The 20,370-nt window shown below is 40.6% G+C and overlaps 1 protein-coding gene across 5 annotated transcripts in view; it reads left to right on the top strand.

The window, feature by feature from the left end:
- Positions 1 to 20,370, top strand: part of cep350 (centrosomal protein 350) — a 158,676-nt gene that overhangs the window by 77,911 nt on the left and 60,395 nt on the right. For 3 of the 5 annotated variants that reach the window (XM_060830075.1, XM_060830072.1, XM_060830076.1), the window contains exons 14-24: positions 956 to 1,101; positions 1,310 to 1,499; positions 3,999 to 4,231; positions 5,135 to 5,298; positions 5,665 to 5,775; positions 8,484 to 8,615; positions 11,384 to 11,544; positions 13,316 to 13,438; positions 16,902 to 17,074; positions 17,531 to 17,727; positions 19,420 to 19,607. In XM_060830075.1, the coding sequence (XP_060686058.1) occupies positions 956 to 1,101; positions 1,310 to 1,499; positions 3,999 to 4,231; positions 5,135 to 5,298; positions 5,665 to 5,775; positions 8,484 to 8,615; positions 11,384 to 11,544; positions 13,316 to 13,438; positions 16,902 to 17,074; positions 17,531 to 17,727; positions 19,420 to 19,607 (1,818 nt within the window). The remainder of the gene's footprint in view (positions 1 to 955; positions 1,102 to 1,309; positions 1,500 to 3,998; positions 4,232 to 5,134; positions 5,299 to 5,664; positions 5,776 to 8,483; positions 8,616 to 11,383; positions 11,545 to 13,315; positions 13,439 to 16,901; positions 17,075 to 17,530; positions 17,728 to 19,419; positions 19,608 to 20,370) is intronic. The other 2 variants (XM_060830073.1, XM_060830074.1) reach the window with 2 other exon arrangements.

The following is a 20,370-nucleotide window of genomic DNA, read 5'->3' as shown; positions in this document are numbered from 1 at the left end:
ATAAATGAAAGCTATTGTGTTCTCTGTGAGCCAGTGCTTGTACATCCAAAGTTCAACCTGTAATTTTTAACTTTTCTGGAGCTGCTTCACTTGCTGCCATTTACTCTTAACATCCCGCCTGATATTGATCCTGGGCAAGATAATATTTGGCTTGCTAGATAATATTTTGTTATTTTGGTTTTGACGATGTGGCCTTACATTGAAACACAAGCATACAGTGTTGTAATTTTTGTTTTAAAACAAAAGTTTATTCTGCAAACGAAATCACGGAGAAAATAAAATAAACCAAGCTTTTGCATATAATATACGTAAAACACAAGTTGAAAGATTTTGAATGATGTGATAAAATTGAATCCCATTTATCTCAAAAACACGCCTTTGTAGCAGTCTCACTAGAGATAATTCCCTTCACCACATCTTTGAGCTGAATTTAATTGTGGCTTTAATTCCCTATTTTAACAAAACAATAACCTCGACCTTGAGTTTTCATGCAACTGACCTTCGAGTAACCCTTTCGGGTTTTTGAACCAATCTCTCTGGTCTGGAACTTCCGACCTAAATTCCTTATTTCTTAACAGTTCTAGCTATCTCCCTTTTTCAGGAGAACCGTCTTGCACATCCAGCTTCATTCAAGACTTTTACAATACTGCCCAAACCAAAACAAAATTCCAGAATCTTCTCACTAAACTTTAGTACACATTACAGTTTATTCCATTTGTTTGTAAAATCTTCACAACGTAAATCAGGTCATATTAGTTTCCAAAAGGTATTCTCTCAAAACCTTTTCTTTTTTTAAGCCTCTTGACCCACACAAATCCAATAGTTCAAAATCTAAACTAAATTGTATCAAAATATGTAGAAATCACACCTTGTATTACACTTTTCAGAAAGACTAGATGTTACAAACTGCATTTGATATAGCTGAGTAGATTAATTTCTTTCTCTTCAATGGCAGCAGACCATCCAGTACACAAGGTGAACATCGCAGCAAAAGTTCTATCAATACAAGGTCTGGAGAGGTATCCCCACAGTCCCCGGGACAACATTCCACAGTCTCTTCCCGAACATCTGACTCTTCAGGAAAGAAATTAAAAGTAGACAGTAAGTAATCTGCAGCACTGGTGAAAGGCTCCACAAGGATGGTGAGAGTCTTGACTATATCTGTCCTATGTAATTCATCCAGTGATGGTCTGTTTTGGCTATGTTTGATAGTTTTGGCCTTCCTTCTTTCATTATCCTTACTCTCTTCCATGCACCACTATAGTCTCTCTCCCTTTCTCCTCATCTGTACAATTTGTAACTTTGGCAGGTGCTGATGCTGCTGGGAGTGTGCAGCATTCTCCTGTGGATGGTGGTACTTGGGCATCTGCCAGTATTTCAGAACGGAGTTCCCCTGAAGGAAGCATGCCACGCCTTGGGCAAGTCTTTGTAGAAGATCTTGAGCAAGTGAAGGACACAAAGGAAGTGCAGGAAGAAACCAGTGTTCATGTCTCGACTAGGTATGGTCTGTTGAAGTGTACTTAAAGCACAGTGGGGTGTAAGGAATATGGACAAATAAAGGACTTAGAAGCACTTTTGAGATATAAGGAGCTTGGATTAATTTCTCCATTATGCTTTCTTTAATACTAATGGGCCTCAAAGCTGACAAATCTAAGGACCCATGGCCTACATCCTGGAGTGAGATGACTGCAGAGATTGTGGTGGAATTGTTTTTGATCTTGCAAGGTTCCCTGGATTCTGGAGCAGTTGGTATAGATTGATATTTAACAACTACGGCTCTGCTGTTTGAGCCAGGAGGTAGAGAGAAAATGGGCAACAATAGGCCAGTTACCCTGACATCAGTTAAGGGAAATGTTGGAATTCATTGTAGAGGAAATATTAGCAGTTTGACCAGAGTCAACGTGATATGAACAGGAAGTCATGGGTTGCAAATATAGGTATTTATCAATGCCTTTTTAAAAATATAAGCTATTACACAATGAGGGTTCCATTATATTACATTAACATGAATACAAGATGACTTCAGTGAAAGAACAGAGGGTAATGTGTCCTGTTTTGTTGATATGAGCAGCTAAGCGGGAAATAAGCTGTGAGGGAACTCGAGGAGTTAACAAAGGGTGTAGACAGGCTTTCTATTCGGACAGGAAAGTGGAAGAATTGGAAATATGTTAATTTATTGACTTTGGTAGAATAGCAAAGCAATTGATTTTTAATCACGCAGAACTATTGAATGTTGATTATTCAGAGAGACTGGTATTCTTTGTGTAAAATATAGAACAGTAATTAGGGACGTAAATAACGAATTACTACTTATTGTAAAGGATTTGGAGTGTATAATTAAGAATATCTTCCTACAGTTATTTTTCATGATACCTCACTTTTATGTAGTGTTACAGTTTTGGCCTTCATATCTAGGGAAAGATATCCTTGTTTGGGAGGGCATGTAGAGGAGGTTTGTTAGATTGACTCTGACTCTGACTCTGAAAATGAGCGTAGTCCTCTGAGAAAGAGACTGAGCAGAGTGAGTCTGTGATCTCTGAAGTTTAGAAGAATGGGAGACATCTAATTGAAACCTGTAAGATTTTGAGAGGCTTTGCTGAGGTTGATGTTGAGCAGTTTTCTTTTTTCTTGGAAAATTGGTACTAGCAAAGTTGGTGTTTATTGTGGTGAACTGCTTCAGAACTGCAGTCCATGTGGTAGATGCATAACTACAGTGCTTTTTCCCAGACCTCCGACTTACTGGTCATGTAACTTTGCCATTATACTACTGACTGTGTTTTCGAATCCCTGCATTGTGGAAACAGGCCATTTGTCTCGGCAAGTCCACACAGCCAACATCCTCCAAAGAGTAACCCACCCAGACCCCATTCCCCTACCCTATCACTCTGTTTCCCCTGACTAATGCACCCAACCTACACCTGAAAACTATGGGCAATTCAGAACGGTCAATTCACTTAACCTGCACATCTTTAGACTATGGGAGGAAACAGAGCACCTGGAGGAAGCCCATGCAGACATGTGGAGAACGTGTAAACTCCACACAGTCACCCAAAGCTGGAATCAAACTGTGGTCCCTGGTGGCGTGAGGCAGCAATGCTAACCACTGAGCTGCGCTATAACTGGAGAGTGGGGCAGATTCATGACAAGGGGTTGACTATTTAGGACCAAAATTAAGTTTATTTACTCAGTGGTTGTGAATTTATGGAATCCTCTATTCCCAGGGATATATTCCTTGAGTTTATTTTAGTAAGCCTACACTGGATAGTCCAACATATATTGAGATATGGTGAATTCTCCTTGCTGCTTATAGAAATTGGGTTCTTGGTGTTTTTTGGATTTCATCAAGGGGAAATAGTAATCAGTGAGCATTTGCTTTATGTAGTGTATGTGATTTTGGAAAGTCTTCAGCTCTTGTATAATTGTGTGCTGTCTGTTGATGTGCATGTGATGTCCTTTATTTTTCCTCCGGCATCCCAGAGAGCTACCAACCATATGGTGGCTAGTGTGATGGTAGTCACTGATGAATCCTCTTGATGACGCAAATGGACTGGTAAACCCAAAGGACCTTTTAGGCCTTAGCAAGTATGTTGAGAGTCTGTTGTCTAGGTTGACAAGTTTGGCAGATTCATCTGTCTTTAGGCTGCTGTGTCCAGACAATGCATTGTTGTTTAAATTTAATTGTAGAAGTTTGGCTTTTGAGAATAATAGAAGGAACATGGGCCAATCTAGTAAGGATGGCTGTTTATCCTGATGAAGGGCTTGTGCTGGAATCATGGACTCTCCTGTTTCAGTGCTGCCTGACGTGCTGTGCTTTTCCAGCGCCACACTTTTTGACTCTGCTTATCCCTAATGCCTACTAAATTCTACTGATTGTTTAAAGCAGAGCTTCAGTGTACAGATACTTGATGGCATGAAATCTGCAGTGTTAAATGGTTTAAGTGATGTCTCGTATTTGGCAGTTGTCAAAATTTGTAATTGTGTAAATTTTGTGCTTTCAGTGCTCACAAGGAGTCATCAAAGGCCAAGAAAAGCACAAGCTCTTCGTCGTTCCATTCCACTGTGAGTTCCATGGCACAGAGGACTCCTCAAGATGACACAGTGATAACATCCAGAGAGGGGATCAGGCAGCTGCCTGCTACTATCTCCACACCTTCACCTTCTCTAGCCTACAGATCGCAACTTGCTGACATCAGTGTTACTGCAGCCAGGCCCTCCACATCCTCTGCTGCAGGTTGGAACTCTCGGAATCATGTTTTCTGTAACTGTCATTTGTTTGTCCTAATCATCTCCATGGGAGTAGGGTTTCTTTTAATAAAACCCTGAGTAAGTAGACAACCAAGGTGAAGTGACAGGCATAGTGATTGGAAGAAATGGTGAGGTGCCACGTGATGTGGAAACAGATGCTTTTTCATTCAAGTGGTCGGATCTTGTCTGAGGAACATTAAGCAGAAGTAGGCTATTCAGCCTGTTGAGCCAGCCCCTGTCATTCAGTACAATCATGGCTGTTCAGTGCTTCAGTATCGTTTTAGCCACCCTGTTCCCATAACCGTGTGCACTGGAAATCAAATTTGTCAATTTTTACATAAAATATACTTGATGACTATGCTTTCACAGCTCTCTGTGGTAGACAATTCCAAAGGTTCATGACCCTCAAGTAACAACAGAATTATCATCAGCTCAGACCTAAGTGACATGCTTTCATTTTTAAGTTGTCCCATCGATCCTAGCCTCACCAACGGGGGAAATGTTACCTACATCTACCCTTCAAGTATTTTGTAGATTTCAATTAAATCAATTCAAAATGCTGGAGAATGCCGGTCCAGTTTTCCCAATCTCTCTCCATGCGAATGTCCTGGAAACAAGTCTGGTGAACCTTTGTTGCATTCCTAATCATTCACCAGGACCCAAATACAATGATTGGGTTTGATTCTTCTGCACGCTTTGCTATTTGTTGTATCTTGTGAATCTCATGAAAATTTCAATGTCTTCTACCTTGCTGTTTTCTAGGAATTGCTACGCAGTTCACGAACTTGCTTTGAATCCTGGAGAGGCGTGCAGTTAACCCCATGATCCCAATGCATTATTTAACTACTTGTAAAAGTTGGAATTACACTTCTCATTTTGGTTTTTGCAGCCTCGATGCTCAGCTCCCCACTAAGTCTCCAACACCGCATGACTGCTGAACTCACTTACTTGGATGCTATAGAAGAGTCCGTCCGCCAGCTATCAGAGATAGACAGGACCCGGGGAATAGCCCTTGCTCAACAAGAGACTGTATCATTGGCTCAGATCCTAAAGGTACGGGTCTGTGCCTTGTGCTCTTTCAAAAATGGTTTTATAACATTGTCTTAAGTTACAATGGTTGTGCTCGTTATTGTAAGGATTATTCCAAACCAGGCAATATTCTGAGAAATGTTCTTCAGTTAAATCGGGCAAAACAAAGATTATTCCAAAACTAGAGATTAAGTTTACTTACCCTTGTGTTGTACCAGGACAATGCCTAATCTTAAATGTACAGATATCAGCATTGAACCTGTGCAAGTTGATCTCTCTCTGTCTCTCACTCTCTCTCTCCGCTGCAAATTTAAATACCGGTTTTCCGCAGTGCAGTGGAATCTAGTGTGATTGTTCCTATTTAATTTTTCGGTTTTTTTTTGTGTCCAGGCCCAGCAGCAAAGACATGAGCATGACTTAGCCCTGCTGAAGCTGAAGGCTGAACAGGAAGCTGCTGCAAGTCAGAGGCAGCTAGAGGAGGCCAGACAGAAAGCTGTACAGGTACTTGAACATGTAACAGGTGTCTGGAAATGCAAGGAATTCAGTGTTGACTGCTTCTCACTGTACAATAAGAACAAATAAATTGTATTCATAAGTGCTTTTAACATTGAAGCCAAACCTCTCCCTCACCCCTGCCCTGCTCTGCTGTACTGATAAACTGTCCCTCTCACCAAAAGCACATCGTGAAGATTTAATGAAAATCAATGACAAGCCCAAACTATCGGAACAGTAGAAGGTACAGTTTTAGAAGCAAAACCATAGGTTGCTGGTGATACTCAGCAGCATCTGTGGGTAGAAAGAATCGTTAACATTTCTGAGAGTCTCAAGAAAACCTAGACAGATTTTAAGACCTTAAGGACTGAATTCTAAAGACTGACACACAAATTGATGGAGTAGGGTTGAACAAGATGACATTAGGAATGTAGATGATGAGGGAGGTTATAGAGCCGGAGTAGGTTACGGAAATGGGACAAAGGGAGGCCATGCTGACTTTGATTTGGGTGAGTAAGTTTGGAAGGTTGCAGGTTCCTGTGTTTTTACCTCTTTGAATTCTGTGTCTTAAGAGTCAGAAAGCTTAATCAATACAATCCTTGCTTTTGTTTTCAGTACTTGTGCAAGCTTGCTCCTGTGTTTTAATGCCTTAATGACAACTCGTGAATTTGCATTCTGTAATTCTGGTGATCTCGAGGTGGGCCATAAAGGCCGGCTTGCTGGCATAGTCCTCAACCCAAGAACAATTCAAAAAAAGGCTGCAGTCTATTTTAGTGTCTGATTGACAGTGGCTCCTTCAACTGTTGACCATCTAGGCATTGAAATTTGTTGACTGAACCTGAATGTGTCTCTGCCTTTCTTTAAAAAGCTCCTTAAAATCTATGTTTGTCTAAGCACTACTTCTGTGGCTACTTGTCATATTCTGTAATCGTGTTTCTGTGAACTTCTGTGGGATGTTATAATGTAAAGGTGTGATACAAATGTCAGTTTATCTCATTGTGAATGCAGCTGCCTCTGAATGAAAACATTTTGTTTCAAGCCCATGCTACAACTTGAATATAAGCCGACCATACGCACTCAATCTCGAGCAGGATTGCTGCATTCTTGGAGATGACACCTTTCAGGCAAGACGTTAAAGCAAGTTTCCATCTTCTATTCCAGTGGATAGAGAAGATCCGTGTAATACTTAAAGAAGACTTGGGGAGTTCTCCTGGTATCATGACCAATATGAATTCCTCACTATTGTAGATGCTGTCTTTTTAGGAGCTTGTCAAAGGTTCCTTCTTGAACAGCGTTACTATATTTTGAAAGTACTCCATTAGCTGAGAAGGACTTTGCAATGACCTGAAGATGTCAATGACACTGTGAAAGCTTTAGATTCTTTAAACAGCAGTTTCTGCTTCACTTTGTCCCCATCTGAGGAACACAGCACAATGCCTCTAATACTGTATTTGCAATTTCTTTGGTAGAACCCATACAGCGAGAGTAAGAACATGAGGATAAAAAGTATCCACTTAATCAGTAAAATAACTAGGATCATGACTAAAAATGGACTGCAGCTTTTTTTTAAATTGCTCTTCGATTGAGGACTATGCTAGCAAGCAAGCCTTTGGCATACCTAGAGATCACCAGAATTGTGGGATGCATATTTACAACTTGTCATTGGGATGTAGGAAAAAGAATAGAACAATCAGCCTTATAATTCTCTTATGCAGTTCAGTTTAGCATTGGTTTATGCCTAAATGCTCTTTAGCTTTTTGTCCCCCGATCTCTCAAAACACATGCAATATCATTGCATAGCAGCAATTGAGTTGGATTTTTAGGAGTGTTTGAAGGAAGAAATAGAGATTGGAAATGAGCAGGTCTAGGAAAGCATTATGATGGAATACTCCCCGCTTACCTGGAGGAGCACAGTTCTAGCAATACTCAGGAAACTCAACATCATCCATTACAAAACATCAGCATGATTTGAATCATGTCCACCACCTTAAGTGCCTAGTCCCTCTGTCATCAGTATACGGTAGCAACAAGGTGCACCATCTACAAGATGCTCTGCAATACCTCACTGAAGGCTCCTTTGGCAGATCTAGACTCATGACCTATTCTGTCTGGAAGATCAGGGTGGCAAATGCCTGGGAACGACTTTAAAATGTATTGCTCTTCCTTTGCTGCCTATAGTGGTCTAACTTAGTTTGGGAGAATCTTGCAGCCACGTGGATTGCCACGGTTGAAGAAGATCACTAACTTTCACCTTTTAATGCCAGTTGTGGCTGCACAGCAAGTGTCAGGGATATCTACATCTTGAGAATGAATTAAATAATTAATTCATGATTTTTAGTTCTGAATGGTCGGTTTTTAGTTTTAAGATTGTTTCCATGATGGGGAGTTGCACTCAATCTCGCAATACCATGACCAGGTTAAATCAAAAAACCAAAGATCTGCAAATACTGGTAATCAAAAACAAAATCACACCATGTCTAGGTTACTGTGCTTATATGTGACATTGGAGGAGAGGGAAAGGCTTAAAAGCTTGATTGTAAAACAGAAGCCGTATCAGTGAGCTTACGTTGCATGATGAAACATGATGCAAGGTCAATGCAGTGTGCTTACTGGATCATAAGTCAATTTCACATTGTATTTTAATAGTGCTCTGTCTCTTGATTAAAGTATCTGAATTATCAATTGCTGGACGTGAAAACCTCTCTTTGTCTTCTCAGGCGCATACAGAATCTCTGCAGCAGTTTGTACAGGTTCGCCAAGAGATGCTGCAAGAGTCCACAACTAAAATGATGACTCAGCAGGTGGAAGTTGCTAGGCTGGCGGCTGTTACAGCACGTCAGGTTAAAGAGGTACTTTATTCTAGTATACTTGAGAAGATGGCCCTTTTCCCCAGTCATACTGAAGACCTAATACTTTCTGAAGTTTTGAAGGAATTTCTCTTATACAGATTAAGTTAATTGTCACTGCAGTTTCATTTTATTTCATTTTTCTAAAGTAGTAAAATGTCCCAAGGAAGAGCAGGGCAAAGTTTAACAGCATTTCATATGATAGTAAGAAAGATGGCCAATTGCTTGGTCAAAGAAATAGGTTAGATAGAATGTTGGAAAGGAAGAAAATGTTCCTATTTGAGCCACGTTAGGACAGAATTGCATAGCTGATGCCCTTACAGGTCAAAGCATTGGTGCTGAGCTGAGGTGGTGAAAATGAAAATGCTTAAATGGAGGAATATAGAGACTTCAAACGTTTTGAGGATTGAAGAAACTTGCAGATTTAGCAAGGCGAAATATTGAAGCAAGGATAGGATTTTTTTTACACTGAAGGTGTTGGCAAGTCATGAATCAGTAAGTACGAGGATAATGGGTAAAAGGGGCTTGATATGGGGACACAGTCAGTGGAGCTTTTGAATGTGTTGAAGTTTATAAAAGTTCAGTCAGGAGAACATTGAAATAGTCATGTCTGGAAGTGAACAAAAAAGTAAACAGCTGAGGGTACAAATTTGGGTCATGTGATGGAAGAGTTTATTGAACGTAAGAATCCCTTTGGGTGAGCTCTGTAGTAGGTTTCCTTTATTGATGGAGGGAATTGCTTTCGTATTAATGACTGCATTGCTGTGATTGATGGATCAATGCCATTGGAATCAGTACATAAACACCCCATTTTCACTCCTTTTCACAGCGTCTGAGATATTTTAGCACATTGTATCATGCTCCCTTTTGGAGAAAAGGAAGCATGAAATGGAGCCAAGAAATCAGAGCAGGTGTAGGGCATTCGTTCCCTTGAGCTTGCTCCCATTCTATCAGATCATGGCTGGGCCAAACCAGGCCGCAACTCATCTTTTATGCTTGATCCTCATAGCCCTCTACTGCTCAATATTTCAAAAATTGAATCTACGCTTTTTAAAAAAAATTGAGATAGAATCATAAAATCCCTAGCGTGGAAACAAGCCCTTCAGCCCAACAAATCCACACCGACCCCTCTGAAGAGTAACCCAACCAGACCCATTCCACTATCCCATTTAGTTTTCACAATTCTTTGGGCTCGAAAATTCCAGCCATTCACTGAGAGAAAAAACTTTTTTACTTTTTTTAAATGAATGTTCTCTTTTGTTATGCCACTAGTACTTGAGCATCTAGTCAGCATGTACCCTTTCAAGCACCTCAGAATCTTGTTTCCATAAGATCACCCCTTATTTGTCTAGACTCTACTGAATAATGACCTAACCTGTTCATCTGTTCTTGATGGGTCAACTCTTTCATCCTGGAAGCAGCTAAGTGAATCTTTTTTGAATGGCCTCCAGTGCTGATTTATCACTTCTTAAATATGGGAGCTAAAATTGTATGCAGTATTCCAAGTGGGGCATCTGCATCAGCCAATATAGTTAACCAATTCTCTGTACATGCTAATACATTACTCCCAATACTGTGACCTCCGTTCTTGTGCAATAAACTTTTATGTAGCACCATATCATTTTTAAAATCCAAATATGGAACATCATCGGATTCCCCTTTATCAGCCCTGCTTGCTATCTCCTCAATGTACTCTAGCAAATTTGTCCAGTATTGTTTCCCTTTCATAAAACCCATTCTATTGTGTTTACTGATAAGCTTTTTGAAATGTCCTGCTATTTCTTCCTTTAATAATCAACTGTCATTTTACCAAAACAGATATTAAACTAACTAGTGTATAGTTTCTTGATTTCAGTCTCCCTCCCTTGAACAGTCGAGTCAATCCACTGGATGCTTCCTGTATCCACTGATTCTGGAATGTTTCCATTGGTGCCTTGAGTATCTCTGCAGCCAGTTGCCTGAAAAATGTTTGATACAGACCATTAGGTCCTGTCTGCCTTTCATCCTATCAGTTTGTCATTACTTTGATCCTTGTGACAAAGACTGGTAATAACATTTTTCCTCCCACGAATACCTTGCTTTTTGCTATCTTTGGGATGATATGGTATTCTCCTCCGCGAAGACCAATGTAAAATATTGGTTTAAATTATCTGCTGTTTTTTCTGTACACATTATCAATTCCCAAATCAGAACCTCCAAGGGTTCGATGCTCACTTTAGCTAGTCACTTTTTACATACCTGGAGAAACTCTTGCCGTTCGTTTTTGTCTCTTGTCAATTTAATTTCATGATCGGTTTTCTTCCTTTTTTAGTTATCCGCTGCTGAGTTGTTCTTTTTCTTGTGGGTACTCTCCTTTACTGCCTTCGTTAACCACGGGTGATTCACCTTTCTCTTAGTTCTCCTTTTTGTCTCAAATAAAGTTTTGCTAAGTATTGTGCAAAAAAACCATCATGTCACAGTGACCGAGCATGTGAAGTTTTTAACACTGGGTGCTTCAATTTTAATGATCTCATTGGTTTTTGCTGTTTCAAAGAAGAGCTGAGATCATCTGGAAAGGAGGTGGCAGCTGATTCAATATTAACTTCCAAAGTTAATTTGAATACTTGCAAAAAAAATTATTTGCAATACTCTGTGAGCAGAGGTCTCGTCAAATAGCTATTTCAAAGAGGCGGCACACATGTGATGGGTTGAGTAGGGGCCTCTGATTTCAAAAGCAAGATGTGATCCAAGTTGTCTTCTAACCTGTGCTGTGCTAATTCTTGCTGGTTTAGATGACTGAGTTGGCATGTGCGCAGGTTGCAGCAGGATCTCTGACTGCCACAAACCCACCTCATGGAACAGCTCCTGTGCCAGTGACAGTGCTGTTGGACCAACAGAGGCAGCAGCATTCAGACTTCATGAACCAACTTCGAACCAGAGCTGAACCTGACAGGTAAGGTTTTTACACTGCCCCAATCTGATGAATCATCTGAATCCTCAGGCTTAATAAGCTGAGGTTTGTCGCTTGTTGTACAGTTTTTAATGTTTTTGCTATCATCTGTGATCAGGAGAAGTAGGGTCGATGTGCTCAGTCTTTTAGGAAAAAAGGGGGCAGCTCAGTGGTTAGCATTGCTGCCTTACAATGCCAGGGACCCAGGTTCAACTCCAGCCTTGGGTGACTCTGTGGAATTTGTGCATTCGCCCTTGTCTGCATGGGTTTCCTCTGGGTGCTCTGGTTTCCTCCCACAATCCAAAGATCTGCAGGTTAGGTGAATCGGTCATGCTAAATTGCCCATAGTGTTCAGGGATGTGCAGGTTCGGTGCATGAGCCAGAGGTGAACGTAAAGAAATAGGGTAGAGGAATAGGTTTGGACGGGATACTCTTTGGCTGGTTGGTGTGGATTTGTTGGTTTGAAGGGCCTGTCCCCACACTGTAGGGATTCCATTCTGTTCTATGACTGGAGTAATTTTGGGGCTCCAACAGAATCCTGGTATTCAGAGGGCACTTGGTTAAAATAGTATTGTGCACTCAGCTTATGTTACCTTCTAAAACAATTTGAGGTAGACTGCTCTGTACACTTTCTTGGCACAGTTTGTTCTGGAACCAATCTGGGAACAAGCTATTTTAGATCTGGTAGTATGATTGCTTAATGAACTCAAACTAAAAGACCCTTTTGGGAAGATTCAATGCAGCATAATAGAATTTAGCTTTATGGTGAGGAATTTGGTTCTTAAACCAATATCTAAACGTAAAGGCAGTCACAAGGGTATAAAGTAGTAGTTAGCTAAATTGGAATGGGACTGTAGGTTAGAATGTTAGAAGCAGCTGAATATATTCAGTTATTTTTAATAATTCTCAACAATATATATTTGTAAAGAAATGCAGTATGAAAATGTGGCAACAGTGGTGCATAGCTAAGAGAATTATGGGTAGCATCAAATTGAAAGAAAAGATGTACAGAACTGCAATGATGGTGGTAGGCCAGAAAATTTGAAAATTTCAAACTATCGAAGGATGAACAAAAAACTGCTGGAAGATATTTTGTCCTTATGATAGAGACTGTTATAACATCTTGCCTCCCATTATATACCTTGCTTATTTCCCATCTTTGGGATGGTAACAGTATCTTCCGGATTAGTCAGATAATTGGGCAAATTAACCCACTAGTTACTCAGCCTAAAACAAAGCGCTCTTGTGATGCTGAGGTAGTGTCTCCAACTGAGCTGGAAGGTCTGGATAAGTCCCACCTGCTCATAATACATCTCATTAGGTCGATTAGGAAAGAAACATGAGATAAACTTCAGTAATTGAATGTACAATCTTGATGTCTCTGGAAATTCCAAACTTAATTATTTTGCATCCTCACCTGAGGCCTGATCTCAATTAATCCTTCTCGTTCAAACTAAATTGCCTTTGCTTGTCTTGAATATAATTGAGGTTTGTCCTGTCTGCATGCTCCCTCGTGCAAAACCTGTTGCACCCTGCCAAAGAACAAGATTGAAAACTCAGATTAGCTGATAGTCTGTTCAAGGAATAGTAAGTGCTGCAGTATTGATCCCATTTCCCATTGAACTGAGATAGGAGGTGAAGTGCTTGCTGAAATGTCTTTCACTCATTAAAATTTGTTTGATTTAAAAAAAATCTGCTATGGCTACAGTGGAATTGAATCCACAGACTTAGCTAGAAGTAGCTGATTGCCTTTTCTTGCTTTGTTTCATCGTAGAAAGAATGAGTGCAGCCCAACACCAGCTGGATCTGCAGAGAAACTGCCAGACACTAAAATGCATAACTCCGCTTCATTAGACAGTCTGTCTGAGCCATCCAGACTCAAACATCATGATCGGAGGTGGGCTATTTATGTTTGCTGTGGATGCTTTTACATAGTACAATATTAATCCATAACATATTTCTTGAGTACTGAAAACAACAAATACTGGAGATCACAGTGGGGAGGTGATGGCCTAGTGGTATTACTGCTAGATTGTTAATCCAAGATCCAGATATCATCCTGGAGAACCGGGTTTGAATTGTGCCACAGGAGATGGTGGAATTTGAACTCAATAAATATCTGGAATTAATAATCTAATGTCAGAAAAACTCCTCTGATTCACAAATCTTTTCGGTAGGAAACTACCATCCTTACTTAGTTTGGCCTACATGTGACTCCAGACACACAGCAATGAGGTTGAATCTTAACCTTCATGGGCAGTTAGGGATTGGCAAAAAATACTGCCTAGCCAGTGACACCCTCATCTCATGAACAATTTTTAAAAAATCTATGAAGCATGCAAGCTAACATTTCAAGTCTAGATGACTCTTCATCAGAGCTCTGATAGACTCATCCATACTCAATATTAGCATGCTTGGTCTCCGTGGCTGCTGCCTGACCAGCTGTGAGCTCCAGCATTTGTTGTTTTCAGTACAGATTCCACCATCTGCAGTAATTTCCTTATATATTTCTTCTGTATTTTGTTTATTAAATGCCCACTAAATTGTAGCTCCTACTCAACACCTTCCCGACAGAGTACTGTGGCCCTGGTGTCAAAAACCTCCATTGACTTGTTCAATTACACCATGAGTTGGGGCAATTGCAAAATGCCACTGTGGCTGAAAGGAATGGAATCAGAGTCATACGACATGGAAATGGACCTTTTGGCCCAACTCGTCCATGCCAACCAAATTTCCCAAACTAAACTAGTCCAATTTGCCTGCATTTGACCCATATTCCTCAACCTTTCCAATTCATGTACCTCTCCAAATGTCTTTTTAAATATTGTAACTGTACTTGCATCTACCACTTCCGCTGGCCGTTCATTCTATGTACGACTCAGCCTCTTTGTGAAAAAGTTGGCAACTGATAGTTTCACTGTTGCTTACGGTGAGTGAATCGCTGGGGATTATTGTTCATTCAGGACCACCCCTTGCTGAGCATGGCTCAGGGCCTCAAGAGATTCCTAAATGCGGCTTCAGCCTCCTTGTGGGTTACCACATGCTACTGTGTTTGAGAAGCGCAGCTATTTATGGATGGAGGTGTTTTGGAATGAAGGAGGCGGTGTTCAGTAATTAATTACTTTATGGAATGTGGGTGTCACTGGCTGTGTGAACATTTATTGCCTAATTCTAATACCATCGAGAAGGTGATTGTGAGTTCCCTTTTTGAATCACTGCAGTCCGTGTGTTGTCGACTGACTGGTAGTGCTGTTGGGAGGGAGTTCCAGAATTTTGACCCAATGACACTTAAGGACTGCTGGAAGTTGTTAGTGGCTAGGAAGGGAGCCTGCAGGTGGTGGTGTTCATATGAATCCCCTTCCCTTGCCCTACTAGATGGCATTGATCATGGGTTTGGAAGTTCCTATCGAAGTATTATGAATTTCTGCAGTGTATTTTGTTGAATAGTACATATTGCTACTTTGGTGGTGGAGGGAGTGAATATGGTGCCAATCAAGCAGTCTGCTTTTTCCTGATGCTGTAAAGCTTTTTGAGTGTTTCTTGTGGCTGCACCCAAACCTAGCCAAGTAGCAAATATTCTATTGCACTCCTGGATTGCGTCTTGTGGATAGGCTTCAGGGATTTGTATTTTCTGTAGGATTTATTGCCTCTGACCTTCCCTTGTGACCACAGTAGTTATATGGCTAGTCTAGTTCAGTTTCTAGTCAGTAGTAATCCCCCAGAAAGTTGATGGGGGATTTGGTGATGGTGGGTTTGGAGAAAGAAGCTGCAAGGTGATAGGTGAATGAGATTCAGGTTGAAAGCTAGGGAGGAGGGAATAAGATAGAGACTAGAAATGGATAGGTGGAGCAGGATGCTACAAAGGAGACCGAAGTCTTTTCTCTGTGCCTGGGCCAGCTGCTCTGCTGACATTACTTTGGAGGTATTGTGGCTCACGTTACCACATCAAATAGCCTCTCACCATAGTCTTTCCAATTCCATGCCCATTAAACACCTTGCATTAATCCATTCCTCTTTCTTCCTTCTTTTGAAATAAGAACATAAGAATTAGGAGCAGGATTATTAATTCAGCTCCTCGTACCTGCTCTGCCGTTTGATACAGTTGTGGCTAATCTTATCTTGGCCTGAACACCACTTTCCTGCCCGCTCTCCTTAACTCTTCAACCCATTGCTAGTTAACAACCTGTGTGTCTCCTCTTTAAATTTACTTAATGTCCCAGAATCCACAGGGTTCTGAGGCAGTGAATTCCACAGATTCATGATCCTCTGAGAGAGGTAAGTCCTCCAACTTCCCCTTTATTGTAAAATTACGACTCATTTTAGATTGAATTATTTTCTGTCCGGCTACTTTGTCAATCCCTTGACCATTTTATATACCTCAATTAGACCACCTCTCATTCTTGGCCTCCAATGAGTATGAATGCAAGTAATGGTTGTAGTTCAGCTTGTGACATTTTAATAACTGTGGCAGAGAATGTTTGTTCAAACTTGAGCTGGATAGTTAGTGCTTTTCAGATAATAAATGGCTGACTAGTTTAAGAACATTAATATATTGGAGTTTTGTTTTTACTGTTGGGAAGATTTGGTTAAGGGACTATTCCAGTCAAAGTTGTGGAAAGCTAATGTCCACCCAAGTGTGAGGTAGTACACTGTGGTCAAAAGAATAAAGAGACCATTTCCTCTTTGGAAATATGTACTTAAATAGGGCAGAGCGGTCTGGAGATAGAAAGGAGCCACTAGCAGTAAATGGCACCAGTTCATAAGGTTATAAAGAAAAGTTGAGCATTTCTGGGGCTACAGAATGGAGATGTGTTAGATATGCATAGAACTATGAACAGATCACCCTTGGAGCACTGCAAACAGTTCTGATCTTCATATTGTAATATGAATGTAGAGACAGTAGAGAATATATTAAGACTACTTACTGGAGTTATATCAAAACTGAATTTGAATCCATCAAGCAAGATTGGACAGTCTTGTCTCGTTGAAAAAGTGACATGGTCGAGGTCATGTAAGTTACATAGGGGTTTGATAGGGTTGACAAAGAAAATTTCTGCTTGTGAATGACACTATCCACTGGAGCTGTGGGTATAATTGAAGCCACTACTAAATCCAGCACAGAATTTGCAGGGGTGGGGAGTCAAAGCCTTTACCCAGAAAGGGGTTAGACCACCAGGAATAATTGAAGTAAATAACAGATGAATTCAAGAAGAAGCTTGGAATACAAGAGATCAAAAAAAATATGTTGATGGGTTTAGGTGGAGGGACACAGATGGAGGCTTGTGTAAATCACAAATACTGAGAACCTGTTTTTGTGTTCTAAATCTATGCATCTGTGTTGATCTGTGACTTTTCTACAGCAGCAGCAGCAGCAGCGGCAGCAGTAGACAAGACAGCCCTTCTTTGCCATTCTTGGAGAAAAGCAGAACCTCCCGCTGTACAAAGGGAAATAGTTCTATTGAAGAGGTGGTTCAAACAGCAGCAGACGACTCGATCCACAGTGACAGTGTACCTTCATTACCTGATGATAAAGGTAACCAGAAATGATGTTTTGTCCTTCCACTGATCTCATGGCTTAAATGAAGAATGGCATCTCTTCAGTTATATGATTAGAATCAATCAAATCAATTGTCACGTAAGCACTCCTTCCAAACCCAAAGGTTATGTGGGTCAAATAGTCATATGTTCTGCACTGAGTTATTGCAAGATTCCTTTATTCAGTCATGTGCTTAAGCTATTCAAGCCAACTTTGTATTTCCCTTGGATCTGTGGTTGTGCATAAGGAAACTTCCACATGCCCCCTTAAACAATGTGTGATTCAACATAACCGTTGTGTTGAATCAATAATTGTAACCCATATCTGGTCCTTGGGCAGATAATCAATCTAAGGATTCTAGCTTAGCCTTTAACTTCATGTTCAAGTTTTAAATCTTTCAGTGAGCAATGGAAAATAACAAAGAACAATGTAAATCATTTATTGTCTCTCCAGACTCTGCTTCTGTTGCCACTGAGTACTCCCTTAAGTTTGATGAGTCAATGACTGAAGATGAGATTGAAGAGAAATCCTTCCGTTCCCTTCTGCCATCAGAGAGCCATCGCCGCTTTAATATGGAGAAGAAACGCAGCCAGCAGGATGATTCCGATGAGGACATAGTGCAGGATCAATCGGCTTCAATAGCTGTAAAAGTGAGTTCTCCCCTGGGTTAGCCAAGGGTGAGTGGTGCAGCCAATTAGTGGGATCTCAGTGCTTGGGTTAGTTGCTCCTCTCTATCATCTAGGTATCCTGCCATGAGATTCAGATGTAGAGGGCAAGGAGCAAATGGGGCAATGAGTGTAAGGCAAGTGTTGGGCAGGGGCTGTTTTTTAAAAAAATAAGTACCACTTGCTAACAACATGCCCAGAGTTTATCAATTTGAAAGAGGAAAAAATCTTTTACTTGGTTAATCTTTGTGATCAAGTTAGCATTTTGTGAAGACAAAGATTAATATTTACTGGGATTCCTTGCTCACCTAGTCCGGTAAAAACAAGCTAAATTTGACTGCTAAGTATGTCCCTGAATTTATAACTTTCTACTGTCCATTAAAAGTGATAATAAGATGCTAAAGACAAGTGGAGCTTGCAGAGGAATTTGATTTGAACAAGAGATGTTTGTGCAGATATTAAGAGATATTCTAATTGGAAGGATACGGTTGGTGATATCTTGCATGGATCTATGTTGGTGCCCTAAACATTCGCTATTCATAATGAAAGGAAAGCCACATTCACAATTTGACGCCACTCTACAGATTAGCAGCGATCTCAAGTGTAAGTAGATGGAAGCATAAAATCAGAAAGCAACCTTGAGAGATGAAGTAAATGAAGAAAACCACAGATGAGTTTGTGTCGGCAAGTGAGAGGTTGGATCAAAATAGGATGTTTCTTGATAGTGAAAATCAAGAGCGTGGAGTTCAAAGGAACTTAGTGGGGGTGAAAATGTCACAAACAGGCTCAGAAAAGTGATCAAGGGGCCAGTGGAATGTTGACATTTATGTCCAAAGAAGACTCGAAAACAAAGGATTAGAAGTCATGCTTCAGCAATTCATAATCGAGTCAGACCAAGCCGTCAGGGCTGGGCACCATGGCTTAAGAAGAGTATCACTCTTTGTGGAAGTGTAATGTAGACTTACTGAAGTGATACTTGGGCTCCGAGGCTTAATTTAAGAAGAGAGATTAAATAGATAAAATGTTAGAGTCAGAACATTGAGGTGTGATATTGTGGAACACTTTTACACACAGAAATGGATGAAGTTTGAAACTCCCTTCCACAAACAGTGATTGATTTGAAATCAGTTACAAATTTTAAATCTGAGATCGGTAGATTTTTAACCAAAATGCTGAAGGATTATGGGACAAAGACAGGGATTTGTCATGATGTTGAAGATTACCATGATTTGGGGGAATGGTGGAATAGGCTCAAGAAGGTAAATAGCCCCCTCCTGGCTAATGTTGATGTAATTATGACACCCTTATTCTCTGTATGTGCAACTCCTATTCTGTTTTTGGTTTTTAATCAGAACCTGGCAGCAAATTAGTAACTGGAGTCCTGACCAGAAAATTATCAGTATGAGGGACTTTGTCAGTCTTAATGTGTTTCACAGATGATGAAATGAGACAGCCAGCATTTACTCATCCTGATAAATATTGGGATAGTTTGATGGGATCACTTGTGATGCAGCATGATTGGCATATCTTATGATACTCCAACTACTTCTAATTGTTGTTGTTGTTGTCTGCACTCAGTCCTGAGGTTTTGTGGATTACAGGACGAGTTTTGCTTGGGTCAGGGGAAGTAGATCACCTCACTCTGTACTGTTTGTTCTCCTGTCTTTCGCTATTCAGCATGATTTGAGCATGCCCTTCTCAGGAGGTCAAGACAGTTTCTCTAAATTCACCATGGAGATGGTGCGACAATACATGAAGGAGGAGGAGATGCGTGCACAGCACCAGGTGTCACTCCTCAAGCTGAGAGAACGAGCCTTGAAGGAAAAGACCAAAGCAGAGCTGGCCTGGTTGGAACACCAGAAAAAGTGAGTAGCTGACCTATGCAGTGATGTTAAGCTGAATAGCCTTTCAAAAATGCAATGTAAGAATGTGCACATATTTCCAGTAATACTTTTTGGAGAAGGGGGAAAGCTGGTGTCTTTTCTCATTGCAGTGAGGCTGTAGTGCAGAATCTCGGTATTCCCATCATCTTTCCCCTTATCACTGTTTGGAATGAGTAGAATGATGTAATTTAGATTTTGTTTTCAAATTTTTAAGTTTGTTCTTTGAACTTGGGATGTTTCCAGTAATGCTGGTATTTATTTACTTATTCTCCCATTCTCGAAATGGTTATGGTGGTGAGCTGCCTTGAGCTACTGCAGGCTGCTTGGTAAATGTAAACATTAAAACACTCAAGTGCTGTTAGTTTGGAGTTCAAGGCTCTGGAACACATTGATGCAAGACTGACTGTTGTCCTAACCCACAGGTCAGGATTTTAAACAAATTATTTCAGTGGATTTCTTTGCTGCTGGTAAGGCCAGTATTGTTGTCCATTCTTCATTGCGCTTGGGAAGGTGATAATGAGCCATTTCCTCAAGCATCTGCAGTTCACCTGCTACAAGTACAACCACAATGCTGACAGGAAAGGAGTTCCTGGGATTTTGATCCTATAGCAGTGAAGGAATGACGTACTCCTAAGTCAGGACGGTGTGTGGCTTGCAGAGGAGCTTACAACTAATGGTGTTACCATTTTATCTACTGCCTGTGTCCTTTTAGGTGGTAGAGGTCGCAGGCTTTGAAGATGCTGTT

Source organism: Hemiscyllium ocellatum, chromosome 9, assembly GCF_020745735.1.
Source record: "Hemiscyllium ocellatum isolate sHemOce1 chromosome 9, sHemOce1.pat.X.cur, whole genome shotgun sequence".
NCBI lineage: Eukaryota > Metazoa > Chordata > Chondrichthyes > Orectolobiformes > Hemiscylliidae > Hemiscyllium > Hemiscyllium ocellatum.
Note: the sequence above shows the minus strand (reverse complement) of the source record. Positions and strands in the feature narration are given on the sequence as shown.